The 17,808-nt window shown below is 43.1% G+C and overlaps 1 protein-coding gene across 1 annotated transcript; it reads right to left on the bottom strand.

Annotated features, from left to right (window-relative positions):
* Positions 1-847: 847 nt before the first annotated feature.
* On the bottom strand, positions 848-15,364 carry LOC116439238 (beta-1,4-galactosyltransferase 3-like). Its single transcript, XM_032098498.1, has 6 exons — positions 14,797-15,364; positions 7,727-7,962; positions 5,943-6,133; positions 5,213-5,335; positions 2,418-2,522; positions 848-1,494 (listed from the first exon to the last, which is right to left on the bottom strand). Exons 1-6 carry the CDS (start codon positions 15,032-15,034, stop codon positions 1,353-1,355), a joined length of 1,035 nt encoding a protein of 344 aa, XP_031954389.1. The 5' UTR covers positions 15,035-15,364; the 3' UTR covers positions 848-1,352.
* Positions 15,365-17,808: the final 2,444 nt, after the last annotated feature.

The raw sequence follows: 17,808 nt of genomic DNA on the forward strand, positions 1-17,808 counted from the left end.
ATGGCAGTGATCAATCTCATTCTGCAGCAGGTTATGCCTGTTACTCTCCAGGGATTGGGAAGGAACAGCAGTGGCCAGCTGTGTTGAATAGGGAGAAATTCCTCTCCATATATTTTAATGCTTTGAGCCACACTGTTAGCAGAGTGTGTTATCTGTCTACATACCCAGGCCATTATCTGAGTCTTGCTCAAGGAACAGGTGAATGTCTGTGGATAACCAGCTGTTCCACTGTGCTGCAGCATTTCTGCTGAAATCTTGATTAGAGCACTTGACTTACTGCATTGTATTTAACTGTCTTTACATGTTGATGTGAAGCCAGGCTTGGGAGAGTTTCTTTTAGGACATTATTCCAACTGTAAAGACTGAAACTTTAAATGTTTGTAGGTATAGTGGCATAGATGCAGCTTTTCAGTGGTGAAGGAATTTTTGTATCTTTAAGTAACAAGCCAAAATATCCTGTGTCACACTCTCAAAATAACTGGACCTGGCAGGCAGTGCCACAGACTGAGTTGGCAGAGAAAGAAATTTTACAGCAAGGGTAAGGGTTTGGGCAGACTGTGTCAATCTCACAGTCAGGTAAGTACAAATGCATTCCTGCCAGGGTCACAGCTCCACTGTTGACATGTTTGACTTCGTTTTTGCTCTAGTATTTAATTTCTCAGAAGTATTTTGTATTGAAGACAGCTCAGCTTTGAATGATACTTAATGTTGGAGCCACAGCTGTAGTAGTAGATTAATTTTGCTGCTCTGAGCAGAAGGTTAGACTGCATTACTTGCAGCTACAATAAAATAATTTAAACAGTCGTGGTTCCGGTCAGAAAAAAAAAAAACAATCAGGGATTTAAACTCTGGTTTCAGGGCAACTTTCTCTTTTATTACACTCTTATTTAATATTTTATAAAACTCTTAAGCCAAACACATAACTCAATTTATTTTACTCAAATTCACAGGAGATATTTATAGAACTGTAACTGGCTTCAACACTTTCTCAAAATACAACACGTCAGAGGCCACTCTGACAGAATGGCTTGCATCCCAATTAACACTTAGTACAAAGCAGGACAGAGCTATCCAGCTACCGAACAAAGGTTCCAGAAAGCTTGGATCAGCTTCCTGTCACAGAGACATGGCTCAGGAGTCAGTTTTACAGTGACTTGGACAGTTTTTACAGTAAGCCACAGGCTGTTTAGTAGCTGTCATACCCTATTCCTGGAGCCTCTTCTAAATCTGGAACAGTTTGAAGAAAAGTGAAAGGCAAAAGGGTTAATCTCAGGTGGGGCAGACACCACAGGAAAATGGGAGGTATTGGCTGAATGCCCATGTGGCACCCAACCTCTGCTTTGTTTTCAGTCTCAAGAAAATGGGGGAACATATCCAATATCCACAGTGATCTTAGTATAAAGAGGATGCTTAGTCCTTGAAAGGAGCCTGAACTGTAATGTATTCATTCCATCAGCTTTCCATGTCTTTCTGGTGTTGTGTCGGGAAGGAGGCCTGAGGGAGGAAGAATACCTGTGGTTAGATGGAAGAAAGAAGGTAACATTTGCAGCTGAAGCTGCAGAAGAAAGAGTCTTCCTGAAGGCAGAAAAGCCCTGAGACAATTCTTCCCATGATACAGACTGAACAGATTAGAGTAAGTTCACACCGTGTTCCAAACAAGGAGGACAATTCAGACTGGACCCTGATGAGAGAGGGAGACCAGTGAGGTGGCAGCTACAGTCTCCAAAAGCCAAGGAGCTGTCAGCAGCTAGAGAGATCTGGGAGTGCAACGCCGAAGTTTGCAGCCACGGTGTACAGAGGCTGCTGTAGGTAGGTTTTTGACAGGGTTGTTATGGAAACCTGGGTTTTGAGATGATAAAGAGAAATCTGCACTGTCGGTATGAGAAGCCTCCGCCACACTTGACCCAACACCCTCCTCCAGCTCTTCTATATAAAACAGTCTTTGATAAAGTCTCTCATAGCACCTTTCTTGTGTCTTCAAACTAGAATATTGCTTTCCACTATTTTAATGGCACATTAACTCCACAGACTGAAGAGCAAGCTTTTATTATTGGGAACTTGTAACACAGTGCCTCTTTAAAACTGCAATCTCCCTATTTACAAGACAGGCAGTATTTTTTTTTCCTTTAAGTTTTACTTCCTGAATAATTTCGTATTTAAATCTGATGTTTTAGCTTCCTAGCTGGCATGCGTCCTTCACAATAGGAAGAAAAGGTAGGAAAGAGGAGAAACCCTTCAAACATGAAGACAGGAGCTGAATGGTTCAGTTGAAACTGACTGGGGGCTGCTTTTAAATAGCCTCCCTAAAGCAGAAAAAGCAGCAGTGACATGAGCCATACTTAGCCTGTTCTGGGGAAGACAACACAAACAGCCACCCTGCCAGAAGGCACAGAGCAGCCCCCAGCCCCACCAGGTACCTCCTCCAAGGCTCTTGTCTCTCTGTCTCTTCATTGTAGTCCATCACTCGGTAGCGTCCAAGGTGGGGTGAAGTCCGGACTATCTTCATTCCTGCTAAGTGAATCCTTTAAAACAACATACAAATGTGTTTGCTTAGGCATCAAGATGCCACTTCCAGGCTCAGAGTCAGAGATGATTTTCAGTGTTAATGCAATAAAAACAAAGTGCAGAAGCAGCATAGGGCCACATGATCTTCTCTAGCGGGCTCTAGGCCAGGCTTGGGCTAGAAAGCTCCCAGCTGCAGTGCACTTTGACAGGGCACAAGGGGATTAGAGCAAGCAGGGAATGAACTTCAACATACAGAGCATTCAAGAGCAATTCCCCTGAATCTGACAAATGAGCATTATTCCACTTCCTCCTAAGAGCAGAGCTTTTGCTGCCTAAAGGTCCATCACCTAAACATAAAAAACCCCCCCAAAACTAAAAAAATCTCAAACTTGCAGTTTCTGAAAGGAAGTCAGTCCTGAGTTTCCAAACCCAGATTAAGCCTCTCTGTTCTTTGAGAAGTGCCATTCATTCAGATGGCCTGATTAGACTGGTTCATAAAAGATTAGGGATAAATACAGGCACCAGACAAACATATGTAAGCTCAGCTGCAGGATCATTAGATAAGAAAAGAGGAACTGAAGGCTCAGAATTCCAGAACAGAGCTTCTAAAACCAGCATTTTGGGTGACTTTCAAGCAACCCCCAACCCATTGCTGATAGCATCTATGTTACTTTGCCAGTAAAAAGTGCCTTTAATAGTGCTAGGGCTACCAAACCTCTGTTATCACAGGACAGCCCTTAGGCAGAGAAAATTCCTGTGAATGTAAGAATGAATGTTTGCTCAACTGAGATTATCTAACTGGCATGTTGGCAGCATTTGACTGTGTTCCATCGGGATCTGATACAGCAGGAATGTTATGAAGCTGAAAGGCTACGGAACTGAAAATATTTGTCAGGCTAGAGCCATCAGATGATTATAACACTTCACTGACAGAAGTGTTATTATTTCAGATGGAGTTTTAGCCAAAGTTTCTTGTTTTCTGAACATAAGCTTATGGCACATTCAATCATGAAGAGACAAAAAAGCAAGACCACTAAACTAGCTTTGCTGTTACAGGTTTTTGCATTGCAAAATAAGACTAAAACTGTAGCCTGGAACAGTTAATACATTCATTTACTGTTAAGAAGAGGCCAACAGTCTTTCCTGTAGGTGAAAATGTTAACACATGAGTGGCTCCAATTAGTGTTTTCTTCTAATAGAAGGTAGAACCTGGTATTTGCTATGACTTGTATTATAGAGTGCTGCAGTCTGCCAACTATAAGTTGCAGCTGGCAGGTTTTTTTATTAACTCTGCTTTTAATAGGGAGGATCCTAGAAAAAAAATCATCTTTGCACAGAACTTTTTGAAACTGGACATTGAAATGTCAAAAAAAGAGATTCATTAGTTTTTTTGCTACATGGTAAGAAGTGCTTGAGCACCTCCTAAAACCCAGATCCCAGCTGGTCATTGAAGAACACAGCCAGTTCATTCCTAACTTCTGCAGGTTGAGACTTCAGAATGTGAATAAATCATTAACAGGCACTGCCCATGGCCTCCATGTATCTCTGGGCCAAAACATTGCTAATCATTAGTGTAAGTTTTCTCTGAAAATATCTGCTCTAATTCCCTTCCAGAAAAGGCTATTTTGGGAGCTATGTAAGTCACTTGCCTTCCAGGATTCTCTTCAAAGAAGCGCACTCCTATGCACAACTGGCATGAGTCTATACCCCTGGTACCAAAAACCAAATTAGATGCCTAAGCTACATGAAGAACAGCTGAATAGACCCAGTATTGTAGTGCTTGATGTAAAGATCTATTTTCCTGGCATTCTCTTCCTTTCATAAATGCTGACTCTCTAAACAACCATACAACCTTTTAGTTGGCTTTCTCTGAAAGGCAAAGGAGGAATTCTATGTTAGAAGATCTGGCTTTCAATTCCCAGATGAATACTGCTTTGAAAAAAAACTTGTGTAACTTGCCACATTATGCAAGACAAAAATAACAAAGGCTTCCATGGTCAGTTTAGTTTTATAAACTCCCCATGAGCCTGCCTCAGTGCTGGATCATAAAGGTGCACAGTGCAATTCCAAAGCTGAATAGAGAAGCTGCAGCCACGATTCTGTACTTGAAGAATTCGCATTAGGCAGAGCACCTGGAACTAAACTCGTCTATAGAATGCTGCTGCCATGGCAACCAAAGTACAAGAAAAACCATCAACTCTTGCTGTCACTGACTCACACTGGTACACAGGCTTCTCCATCACCCAGCACTGCAGACAAAAGATAGAATTCCTTGTGTTCCTTAATGCCAAGTATCAGTGATTAGGTAACACTTGGAGCAACCTAAATGCACTTAACTTAAATTCCCAACTGTCTGAGAATTAGTTAAGTACCTTCTTATTCCTCATGCTTGCAGATGCCTTCCCTCCCTTGGGGAGGCACTTATCAACTACAAGTGGTTATAACCCCTTGCACTGAAGGCACAAGGATGTGAAGTAACATTCCGCTCTCCAGAAATGAGAAAGCATTGTTTTCCCAGCACACAGTGGTTGGATTCATAGGTTCTGAGCATCTCCTGACATTAAGCATTCCCAGTACCAACAGCATTGGTGATTATAATGATAGTGCAAGCACACGAAGGAACAGTGTCTTGGTTCCTTTCCGAGGGTGCTGCTATGCTTCACTTGCCAGCTTAAATCCATTTCAAGCCTGTCTTGTGCACTGGTACCTTGTAGCAATGTCATCATTTTCACCACTGTCGCCCCAGTATGTGTTGGGAAACCCATTCATCTTCATGTAATGTTCTGGAGTCAGAGCAGACACACCCCCAAAAAAGGACTTGTATGGCAGACTAAAAGAGAAAACAAACAAGTAAACAAACACCACCCCCCCAAAAAACCCCAACCAACAAAACGCAAAGCATCACTATTGAAGGCTAATACCTGTCCTCCACAACTAACAGTGTGATCCAAGTCACACATACATTAATTGCATATTTGCAGACACTGTCATGACAATGCCAAACCCAGAACAGTAACCCCAGTGTAAGTCCCATGATGTTCCAAGTCCCCTCATTGATTCCCACCACCTTCCCCCAAAGTAAGCTGGTTTCAAAATTCATTTCTTGGATCAGTTTGAAGTACCTGTATCCTACAACATCATGTTCCATGTGACCCAATACTCCAACCTGATACTTTTTTTCCTGAAGGAAAGTCAAAGAGAAACCTGCCAGTCATTTGCCAAGCTGAGCTAACTGTGGAACAGGGAACTACAAGCAAGGAAACATTCAAGATTGCATGCTTGGGTCAAGAATATCCTTTTCTAGGGAAGTCACTACTGCACAACTAATACACAGAAAACCTCATAAAGGTTGTGTCTTTCACTGTTCCCACCCATACTTCCTAACAGAAAGTGAATCAATTGGAATATAGCCACAGGAAGCAAATGGAGGCACTTACGTGTACTGAAATTTATCCATGGCACTGGCCATGTGCTTGGGATAGTATTCATCACAAATGTAGAGGTTATAATCATTCTCAGGGACCAGGTCAACATCATGCAGGACAAGGCAGTCCCACTCTTCATCCTTCATGGCTTCCCGGACACCAACATTAAGCAGCTTTGCTCGGTTAAATGAACCAGTCCCTACCTGGAAAAGAAAACCTACATTTCTTCATCAAAACAACAAAGATAATAACTCAGTTAAAATCTATTTTAGTCAAAAAGCCTTATTCAATTGAATGATTTATTACTGGCTGCAAATTCCATGCTCCCAGCTTTGAAAATGTCACACATCCTCTTCACCACACACTCAAAATTGTCAGCTTTGCTGTGTCAGGGGCTGTGCACTGTTGGCACTTGAAGAAGGCTGACTTTCAAGACACCCATAAGCCAATCCTCAGGTGTAATCTGCACAGCAACACTTTTGCCCTGACTGCTGTTTATTAAGGCTTACAAATGAGAAAAACAGATCTTGGTCAAACAAAAAAGCGTCTTTGGCCTCCCAATCAACTGTTGGTTTTAACTGATGAATCCAAAACTTGCTCCCTTGCCACTGATCTTTTGCAACACCACCCCACTTCAGGTACAAAAGGCTGTTTCACCTGCACGGACTGCGCCACAGCAGGGTCAAGCCACATGTTTGTACTTGATACAGACTAAAAATATCCAACTTCACTTCAGCATTTAGTCTCCACGCTGACAAGCTACAGACAAACCACACGAATCTCTCAAAAAGAGGAAAATAAAAGTTACCACTGTCTTGGGTTACAAAAGGAAAGTGCTAATGTGGGGTGTAACCAAACTCTGTATCCTAGTTTCCTCTACATCATTTTCTCACAAACTGTTAACGATGGGTCGTTCGCAGTAGCTGCCCAGTGCACACGCCACCCCTCAGGCTACGAGCTGGGTGTTAAATGAGACAGGAAAAAAGAGGCAACCCTGCGAGGCACGAGAGCGTTTCTTTTTCTTCAGCTGCGGTAACTCCCTCCGGTGAAGCAGCAGTCCCATTCATCCTGAAGGGGTTGTCTCTGCTAAGTGGCCATCATGAACTCAATGGCACCAGCAGAACAGACAGCAGCATCGACCATCAAGACTGAAAAATATTCTATCACTCATAGGACTGCACCACTTCACTGTGAAACTCCCCGCCCTGGGGGAGGTACCACCAGAACCTGACCGCATATAATCTCGATTTGGGGACTTGGGACACCACCACCACCACCACTTGAGGGACCCAGATGAGGACCAGACCTTCCACAGGATCACTGTTTTCGACACTGCACCCATCACTTAATCAGACTGTGACCACCACCGTGACCAACGGGGGACAGGCTGTACTCTGTCAGCTTAAGCCAGTGTTTCTGTTTTTTGGCATTTATTGTAATCTTTCTATTAAATTGTCATTCTGACCTGAAATCTTTCTCAAGGTGGTTGTGTGGGGGTTAATTTCTCCTGTTGGTTTACTTTCAAACCAGCACAAACACTTAGTGACAAGTTCATACCCCCAGGAAAAAAAACCACAACAGCACCAATTAATAGCAGAACGATGATCTTGACAAGTGGTATGGTATTTCAATCATTAACAGCCATGGAGATGGGACAGCACATATCTGACCTCCTCTCAGCCCATGCATAAAACTGTATTTCCACATCAGAAGAGTCACATTTTTTGTTCAGAGCCTAACCCTTAAGTGGTGTAGCTGAGCTTCCCAGCAGGCACATGTAACTTAGATTGATTTACCTGCTGAATCAGGTAGATAGTGTAGCTGAGCTGCTGGCGCTGCAGGAAAGGATGGATATAGTAGAGAAGATGGCGCAGGTACTTCTCCTGGTTCCTGTAGGCCACAAGGATGGCGGATTTGTAGCGTGGAAAGCAGTGAGGTGGCCTGTAGTGGCCACCAGGCTGAACAAAAGGATTTCTCTTCATGATCACCCTTTCACTAGGAAGCACCCTGAAGGTGATGGTTAATGGACCAACTGTAAGGAGACACAGAAAACGGAACATCAGTGATGTTCCTCCACCTTTATTCAGACCTCCCAGATTAGCTACCCACGTTCAGTCCTTCAAACAGCAGCCCCGCCAGAGAACAGCTAACAGTGCCCACACAGATGTGCCTCAGTGACAAATTTCACCGCTGCCTGCTGGCCACCTCCCCCGGCTCCGCACCGAGTGGTGCCAGGCTCAGCACCAGCAGGACATGCTACCTGCCAGGCATCCCGAGTCCTGGCACAGCCAGCAAGTCTCACTGGGCTGCTGCACAGCTGCTTTTCCCTGGGATTGGCTGCCTACTATAGTCTTGTGTTGCTTAGATGAGATCCTTGAATAAATGTATTCACTGAAAGAAATAGCGTTGAAAATTATTCAAGATGAACAGACACATCTGCTTTTGCTACCCATTTGGAAAATTTCTCTTAGCCTCTTTCAGAAGAGATTCAAGGACAAAGATGTACAAGTGGATACTCAGCAGGTCAGGGGAGAAACAGTTTAAAGCCTGGATGAATACAAATGCTTTAGGAAATGTCAGCTTTACCTTTAAAAGCATTTCAAGTTCAATTTGATGTTATAATCACATGCCACAATGGCTGTATTTGCTATATTATTTCATTTTATACACTGCGACAAGCAGGCAGTACTTCAAAATGCTGGGAGAAGCAGATGACAGAACTGAGAAAGAAGAAAGATGCATTTTCAGGAACAGGCACAGGGTAGCAAAAGAAATGATATATGGTTGTTCATCTACTCAGCACTTCATTTTTAAATACAAAATATACTGGATATGTTCAAGAATTTTTACCTAATTAAAATAAATCTGCATTTTCACATGAATTCTTCCATTCTTCAGATGGAAAAATACTGACAAGTCACGAGTGAAAAAGAGTCAGTATTAACTGTCAGTTACCATTTTAACACAAATTTCATTGCTACAATATGAATAAACAAATTCTACAATTATTTAAATGCCTGTCCTCCTGGATAGTGAGAAAAGCTTCCAGAAGTAGCAGAAGACTTGTATTTATATACAAATCAGTGTGTCTTAATGGTTTCCTACAACTCGGAACTTTTAAGAAAATAAAGCACAGATGCAGAACAAGATTAACATCCACTGCTTAAATGAACTAGGGAAAAACTTTCACCTAAATCATAATTAGAAGCTGACAATTTCAAATGACAGTTCTATTCAAAAATTCTTTGCAGGCCATGCTGCCAAAGGCAGAATGTTCTTTTGCATCAGAAGTCTTTAGGGCAAGTTTGTTGTTGTTTTTTTTTATAGCTATAAACAAGACTTTCCTTTCTTTCCAAGCTGATAATTAATGCTATGGCTGTCCTAAATCAGGTTTTCAGTATCTTGTCAGACTCCCTCTTAAACCACTGAAATAAATTATTCTCTCAAAACCTTCTGACAATGAAGCCTGAGAGAGAGCAAATATTTAGGCCTGGTGTTTAGAAGCTTTTATTTGAGCAGGAAAAGGTACAGCTGTGTTCTAAGACTAAATGAGCAGGTGAGTCCAGAATATGCTTCTTCCAGCCCATCCTATATTCAAGCCTCTGCTACAGTTCTAACAAAAACAAACAAACAAAAAAATTGAGCCTGCCCGCACCCATATCCTGTTTAACTGACACAGAAGGAAGCAACATCTCTCCTCTGGTTTTAGAGGTTTGGTTTTTTTGGGGGGTTTGGTTGGTTGGGGGATTTTTAGAGCAGTAACAGGGCTTAAGGACTAAATTTGCCATAAAATTCAAAGGGTCCATTCGGAACTGGGGAACATTTTTCTACCATGAGGAAGTTGTTACACCTCACATTTCTAATGGGCAAACCTATACTTCGTAAGTGTCTCCTTCTCTTCCCCAAGGAACACACAAATGGCATTTCCTGAAGGTCAGTCTGAAGAGCCACTGATACCATTTCTCATGCTGTCAAAAATGTCTGGTCTGAATCCCACTGCATGGGTTTTGTTGGTTTCTGTTTGTTCGTTTTTAAAAAGAAAGCCTGACTTTTGCTTGTCAGCAAGATTTTGCAAGAGCTGACTCTTAAATTCACGTTTCAGTCCTTCTCCAACTATTTAAAATACAGAAGAATTTGATTTTCACTGCATTACCTGCAGCAGGAAAGCAGAGTACATTGCCATGTATTTATACCTGAAACAGAAGGGTAGTTCTTCAGAGAATCATTCTGTGGGCTATGAATCTAGGTCACACTTACAGTGAAGATTTCATGGTGTTATTTCCTACTTCCATGCACATAGTTTCTTTTCCCACCTTTTAGACCCCCACGTTTCAGTTGCTGTTTAGATTTAGGGACTCATTGATTATCAGATCTTTCAACTAAAGCACTATTAACCACTGATTTGATGACAACTGGAGCTTGCTAAAGAAGTATTATATTCAGAGATTTCAACTATAGATCATTGCTCTAAGGAAAAAATAAGAAAGGGAATTAATCCCTTTTATTCTCCCACAAAGGCAGGGTTTTGTTTTCTATAAAACACGTGGGACTCTGTATTGCAGAGCAGGATTATGCAGCAATAATCCTTAAATTCCAGAAAAAATAAGATTTTCCTTTGAACGTAAGAATATGAGTAAGATAATGTGAATAGCTTCACTCCTGTTCTCTCCTTCCATAACCAAGCATACCATTCAGGAGTGTAACATTTGCATTTTCCAGGTTTTTCAAGATATCATGTTCTCCCATGCTGCTTGGCTCCATACCTCAAACAAATCAGCTCAGAAACTCAATCTAGAATATGCCAAGGGAAGAAAAAAAACCCCAAATCAGTGTGACTTATATCCCCAAAACCTCTGGCTGCCCTATACTCCTTGGCTACAAGCTACGTTCTGCCTCTCATGTCTCCCTGCTGTCCAGCTAACAAAAGGCTAATGCAATCTAATCCAATTAAATCCCAAATGTGAACAGAGCAGTTGAAAGCTGGAGACCAAAGAGGGATAAATAAAACTGCCAAAGTGCAGCTTTGGGAAAGGAAGAAAAACCCATCTTAGCCATACCAGGAAGCACAGGATCCCTGTTGAGGCAGGGTACAGGATCAACATCCTGATGTGTCCAAGCAATTTTTCCATGGCCTGGTTCCTAAGATGTTTCTGTGCTGTACCATCACACGGAGGGTGTTTAATGAATATGAAACTTCAGTGTGTAGAGTTAGGCCTCACAATTCCCTGTCTGTGTTGTCAGCTGGTGCCAGTGACAGCACACTCCCTGTTTGCTTTACTTTCCAGGCAGCATACTTGCCTGTCAGGTGATCTATTGACTTTGACCATATCTATCCCACCTTATGAAAGTAACTCTAGGACTTCTGAACTCCTTTCTATACATTTAGAGTTTGCAGCTATAATTACAGAGTCCAATCAGAATAATCAGAACCTACACAAGATGAGCAAACAGGAACAGTAGCATGGGTGAATGCTGCACTCAGATAGTGCAGCACCACACACTACATTAACAGAGTCATAGTTGTATAATTCTATCACTGCTTGGGAAAAAAAAATTAAAAATCAGACCAACAGCTTTCACTTAAGCATCAGTTTCTAATGATAGAATACAAGGCTGCTGCAATGGCACCTGAAAATAAATCTCAGCATTAGCACTGTCACCTTTTTATTTCTCCTTAAATCCAAGAGAAGAAACACTGGCAGCATTAAAAAATGTAGCAGGAGCTACTTAATACAACAGATGGTCCTGCTCATGAACAGGTTATGACAGATGGGAGTGAAAGGCAGTAACTGCTATAAGAAGGGCTTGGAAAAAAATCCTTCCATAGCACGAGTGAATTATAAACAGCAGAGTTACAGACAGAACTTTCAACTATTAAAGTCCTCGCGGGCCAAACCAATTTGTTCAGCACATACCATGCAGGAAGGAAGGTACTCCTTTAAACCAAAACAGAAATAATAAAAAAAAGCCAAGTCTTCTAGCATCGAAAAGAGCATTCCTTGTGAGAGGAAATGATGAACTGAAACAAGACATCCTGCATGCAATGTGAGAAAATCAGATTTCTAATTTAAAAGCTACTTTGTTCTGTTTAAAGAAGTACAACCCTGGCATATAAACACTTTGCTTTTCCTAAAAAGAAAGGAGGAAGAAACCAGTTACTTGTGTAGAAACTTTAACCTTTGAGGGAACTCAAGTAATTTATTCACAATATTAGTGAAGACACTGAACACCTGCAATGCTTTTCAAGTTGGTCACAAAACGTTCACTGGACACCACTAGGAGTTAAAAAAGTACCACTAGTCAGCAGGAGTCTAGTTCCTCTAAGGCAGAGATTTAGCAATTACACTTTAATTCTTACTCCACAGCCCTGGAAGAATCAAGTTGCTGCAGATTCAGGAGACAGGAAATAGACAGATGAGCTGCAAGCTGATTTACATTCAAACAGTTATCAAAATGATCTACTACATATATAAATGGAAAAAGTGCTGCACTTCATAAAAGCCCTGATGCAGAAACCATTTAAGCCATTTGGCCTCCTTCCAGTTACTTTAACACGCTTTAGAGTGGGCACAGTGACTTATTATCAGCTCTGAACTGGAGGCTGAGTCCTCAAGAATTGATTTCAAATCTCATTTAATAGAGTTGATGAAATTAATATTAAAAGGCATTGCTCTCTCCAGTATAATGCTTCCAAGAAACAACCGTCTCATGAGAGACGATGGCAACAACTATTCAAAACATTTATAAAGTATTTATATCTCAATTCATGTGTGCCCATCACATACAAAACAAAGGACAACTCCCTCACAAAATAGCACATTTCTCAGTTAAAAAAAAAGCAAAACATCCAGAAGAGGTTGGCATGCAGTGATACAAGATGTAGTAATTTACTTCCTACACTGAAAGGGAAATATCACATGTAAAAGCTAAGTTGTAGCAGTGTCATGCGTTCTTTTAAGTTTTGTGCCTACTTTGCTTTCTCCTAATTCTTATCTCACAGAAGGTAAACAAGTAAGTAATGAGTATTTTGAACCAAACCACTACAAGCAGACACCTAATTTTCCTTAAGCTGAATCTGTATCAGTGCTCCAAATTAACTTGTGCTTCACCTCAACAAGGGTTCATATGCTCAACTCAGTATTTTCATACAGCAAAGCTTCCACAAATACTTTGCCTCATGGTTGGATTTTTTTTCTCCCAGCCAACTTACTGTTTGTTTCTGTCTATGACTAACATTCCATTTTAGCTCCGAAGTACCGCCTGCAGGACAATCCCCTGTTCTCAGCACTCCCGGTGACAGGGAGAAGAAGAGTGCTTAAAAATATTTCACAGCTCTAAGAGCACAGATTAGTGTAATTTTACTCTGCATCTGCCTCCTCCATATACGTCACTACTTTTGCTTATTTGATGGTTTGCAGGCAAGCTGCAGCATTGTTTGGTTCTTTTTTTTGACACTAAAGCTGTCTCATTTGACTCTTTAGGACAAAGGATTTTCATCAGTAGTGGAGACAAATAAGGTGCAGTCACGTTTCTGCTGTGCTTTTTCAAATAAAACAACTCAGCCTGAAACAAGGAATTGTAGCTTCCCAGAACTGATGGGCTACAGTGCACTGAGGCCGTGACACCTTGCACCTGTGCAAAAAGGCTCTGTGCTATCAGGACTTCAGGATTTAGTAGAGCCATTTCTGAGGGAAATGCTGAAACATACACAGAGTTATCCTACAGTTTCATCACGCATACTGCGTGTATGTAATTCAATTGCAAGCAACAGGGGAAGAAGGAAACACCTCAAAAGAACAAGCATCGTTACAAAGACTGCAGTCTAAGCAGGCTCATCCACAGGGTCCCAGCAGAGTTCTCTAACCTAAGTAAGCAACTTGACACAAGAGCACTGGCTTCCCACAGAACTTCCACGTGAACCAAGGTCAACCACTTGCTCTGAACGGGCTCCATGTGTTCCCAGAACAGCAGAGCCACTGCTGAACAGCGGTCCAAGGCTAGGTGTATACAACACTTAGACATGCAGAAACCTATGCAGTATGGAAAAACCTGACAAGAGCAACTTGCTACAGAGCATTCTAAGAAGGTGATGGCCCCAAACCAGCTGAAAGTGCATGCTGACGGCACTTAATCCATTCATGGCTGGCTGAGTCGAAGGGATTCACTATTGCCTGAGCTTCACCACCAACACACTTGCTTTATAGGTTTGACTTTGTACTGACTTAAAATTTCTCAACTGTTTTAGTAGTGCAACAGCTGGATGAATGCTGCTTCTAAGATGAGCTCTGGTTTGGTCCTACTGTAAATATAAATTAACCTGTGACCAGATTTTCAGTCAAATGGAGTAGTTTCTAAGTCTAAAGGATGTGTAACAATCATAGGCCAAAGGATTACAATGAAGAGCAAGGTGCCAAGATACATCCTCATATAAATGATAATTCAAGTCAACTTAATCAATTTATATTGAACTACAGGCTTGATATAAGGCTCAGAGGTCATTGTTATGCAGTTACTGAATTGTTGGGACATTTTACACAGGACTGCCAAGAAAAAAAAAGTATTACTAACTTGATATTATCACCATGCACTGTTTTCACTCTTGCTCTACAATCTTGACATCTATGTAACCAAACTCTTAATACTGGAAATTTTTAGGGCAGCAAAATACTTTTCCTCACATAACCAATAAAAACAAGTTAGTTAACACGAGAAAATTTTATCAGTGCAAGTACATCAGCACACCTGTTTCAAAGTGGAAAAGTTTGAAGAAGACACAACTTACATTTATGACACGTTCAGGGTTATGACACACCAAAGAGGTTCTTTCACACCACGTTTCCATAGTGTTTGAATGGTTCATACCTACCCAGGACTGGGGACTGCGCTGAGCAGTACGGCATCGTGTCCTCACTGGGAGCCCGCGTAAACAAGCTGAGATTTGTGTACACATCATGGGGCTTCGAGTAATCCGCCCCCTGAGGCGACTCTAAAAACCCGCGAAACACATTCGAAGGTCCACCTCGGTAGAGGATCAGGATAAATATTGCTTGGAAGACAAACACAAACAGCAGAAAACAATGATTTTCCACACGGGAGAGGATCATAGTGTTTAGCCCATGCTCCGGGATCAGGGCGGTGAGGAGCTGAACTGCCTTCCACGGGCTGCCGTTCCACGTTCTGGGCTACATCGCTGTGCAGACCTTCTCCTTCTCTCCTTCTCCTCCAACTTTCTGAGGCGGCAGCGTGCTCCCCTCGCTGGGCTTCATCAGGACGCCGAGAGCCAGACCTCCCCTTCCCGGTGCGAGCTGTGCCGAGCGGGCTGGAGGAGGAAACGAGATGTGCGAGGCCACCCCGCTCAGCGCCCCGGGGCAGCGGCACGGGCTCGCTGTGGCACAGGCGCAGCACCCGCCCACCCCCGCCCGCCTTCCGGCGAGACTACAGCTCCCAGAATGCAGAGCGGGGCAGGGCGGGCCCCGGCCGGGCTGTGCTGCCGCGCAGCATGCTGGGAGGTGTAGTCCTCGCCCCCTCTTTCGGCGGCAACCGCTGTGGGCGAGGAGGTGGAGGGATAGGGGCGGCTGCTGGGCTGCCCCCCGTCTCGTATCCTCGGTCAACACCCGACTGCTGTCCCCACTTTAAACTGGTTATTAAACTGGTCAGGGAGAGATGAATGGAAATTTAGACATTGGAATGCGCTGCTCAGGGAGGTGGTGGAGTCTCCATCCCTGGAGGTGTGTGAGGAAGGACTGGACGTGGCACTCAGTGCCATGGTCTAGTTGCCATTGTGGTGTTCGGTCATAAGTTGGACTCGATAATCTCAGACGTCTCTTCGAACCTGATTGATTCTGTGATTCTTTGGAATGGATGCACCTCAGCCAGTGCCTAAAGGGACCACAGGAGCATGGCCACTGTGAGAGCCCTCCTGCCATGGCCATGCTGCCCCTAAAAATTTCAGCTTTTATGCCCCTCTCTTCTCTGGCTGATTTTGTAAAGAGATGGGGCTTAGATTGTGCTGTCAGTCGTCTGCCTGTTCTCATGTGCCTGCTTTTGCTTAAATGCAGCAGAGGAAAAGACATTTTACGGATATTAAATTGCTACATGACCTCAAAGCAGAGTTGTCGTCGGCTGCGTTTGCATTGGGGAGTTAAAAGGAAATCTGTACCTGTGAGAGGGAACAGGTTCCCTGAGCCCAGCATCCCGCTCGCTCCAAGGCATAGCTGCTGGCTGGGCGGGCAGCCCGTGTGTGCTGGCCCAGACCAGGCACAGCACTGAGCACCAGGACAGGCTGCCCAGACAGACTGCGAGTCTCTTTCCCTGGAGATACTCAGAAGGTGTCTGAACACAGTCCTGAGCAATGTGCTCTAGGGGACCCTGCTTGAGCGGGAGGGTTGGACCAGATGATCACCAGTGGCCTTCTAGTCTTACCTGTTCTGTGATTCGTGAGGCTTGTGCTGCTGTTTGCCTTCCAAATGGTGTGGCATGGGAAGAAGATGGGGGGACAGAGTGATATCACTTCTATGAGAAGTTGGGAATACTCTTGCTTCAGAGTTGGACTGAGATGTATGGGACACATCTATGGGAAACTTGATCTCAGTCATTCTCCTGCACAGAACAACCCATTATTCAATTTAAGTGGATTGGTTAAGGCCTGGATGCAAATTGTCATCATTTCACATTTGATTTTAACTTAATTGGGTTTTTAAATAAAAAATGTAGAGAACATTTCTTTTCCCTGGGCAAAGTCTTGCTTTACTGAAACCCACCCAATGCTGCTGCTGCAAAGGTTGTTTTTTTTATACACCACAATGAGTCTCTACTGTTGACATTCTCCTTGTGCCATTCCCTTTACAATCATGGCAAACCCACCCTGCCTGTCTTCCCCTCCATAAAACAAAGCAACACTCAGTGTTCTGCTGATAGCTCCAGCAAGTACAATGCCAAGGACAGGAAAGAATTAATCTCTGCATCAGCTATGAAACAAAGAAGGGAACCAAGATTTTCATGGTATGATCTGGGGTTGCAGACAGCAATTGTTTTAGGGCCAGTAGTGCTTTATGTTTTGCTTACAATCCTTCCTTGGGTCACAGTAGGAAATCTCAATGTAGGAACAATTTGGACAAAGCATGTCTGCCTCCATCTGTCTTGGAGAAGTTTGAAGCTGGACCCACTAGAGCTGTCCCTCATCAGTGGCTCTGCTAACTTCCTTGCAGTCAGGGCTTAGTTGTAAAAATTGCTACCCTGTGCCAGTTCTTGGGCAGAAGAAGCAGGTCAGATGGAAAGGCAACAGCCTACCCCAATGTGTATTTTCACCTGTGTGTATATTTGTTCTCCTGACTGGAAAACTAAATACAGCTAGGCAGATCAGCTGTCTGCAGAGGAGCCAGCCAGCACGTGTTTCTGTGCAGGCTCAGAGAGCTGAATCTCCAGAAATGTCTCCCTCAGGAGCCTTCCAAACCAACTGCAGTTCCTCTCCTTCCCCTTCAACCATCAGCACTGAAATGAGTGGATTATAAACCCACCTTGAGCCTTCTCCTCAACACAAAGCAAGCAAGTTGGGACCAGAGGGCAAAGTAGGGGTCAGAACTTCATGGTGCCAGCAGGTCTGAGCCTTTTCAAGGTCACAGTGCTCCTGTTTTAAACAGAGCTGTGGAAACTAGGGTGTGTTTTGAATTAAAAATGAATTGGATTGCTTAAATGCAAAAAAAATAATGTAACTATCTCCACTGAAGCGTGGAAGGGAGGTGGCAGGCATTTTAGCAACCTCTGTGCAGAGATTTATTGAGGGCAGTGATGGAGGAAAACAATGTGAGACTGGATCTGTAAGAAACAGACACGGGGCTGGCTTCACAGTCAAAGGTCTGCCTTTCTCATTTTCACACAA

This window comes from Corvus moneduloides, chromosome 2, assembly GCF_009650955.1.
Source record: "Corvus moneduloides isolate bCorMon1 chromosome 2, bCorMon1.pri, whole genome shotgun sequence".
In the NCBI taxonomy this organism is placed as follows: Eukaryota; Metazoa; Chordata; class Aves; order Passeriformes; family Corvidae; genus Corvus; species Corvus moneduloides.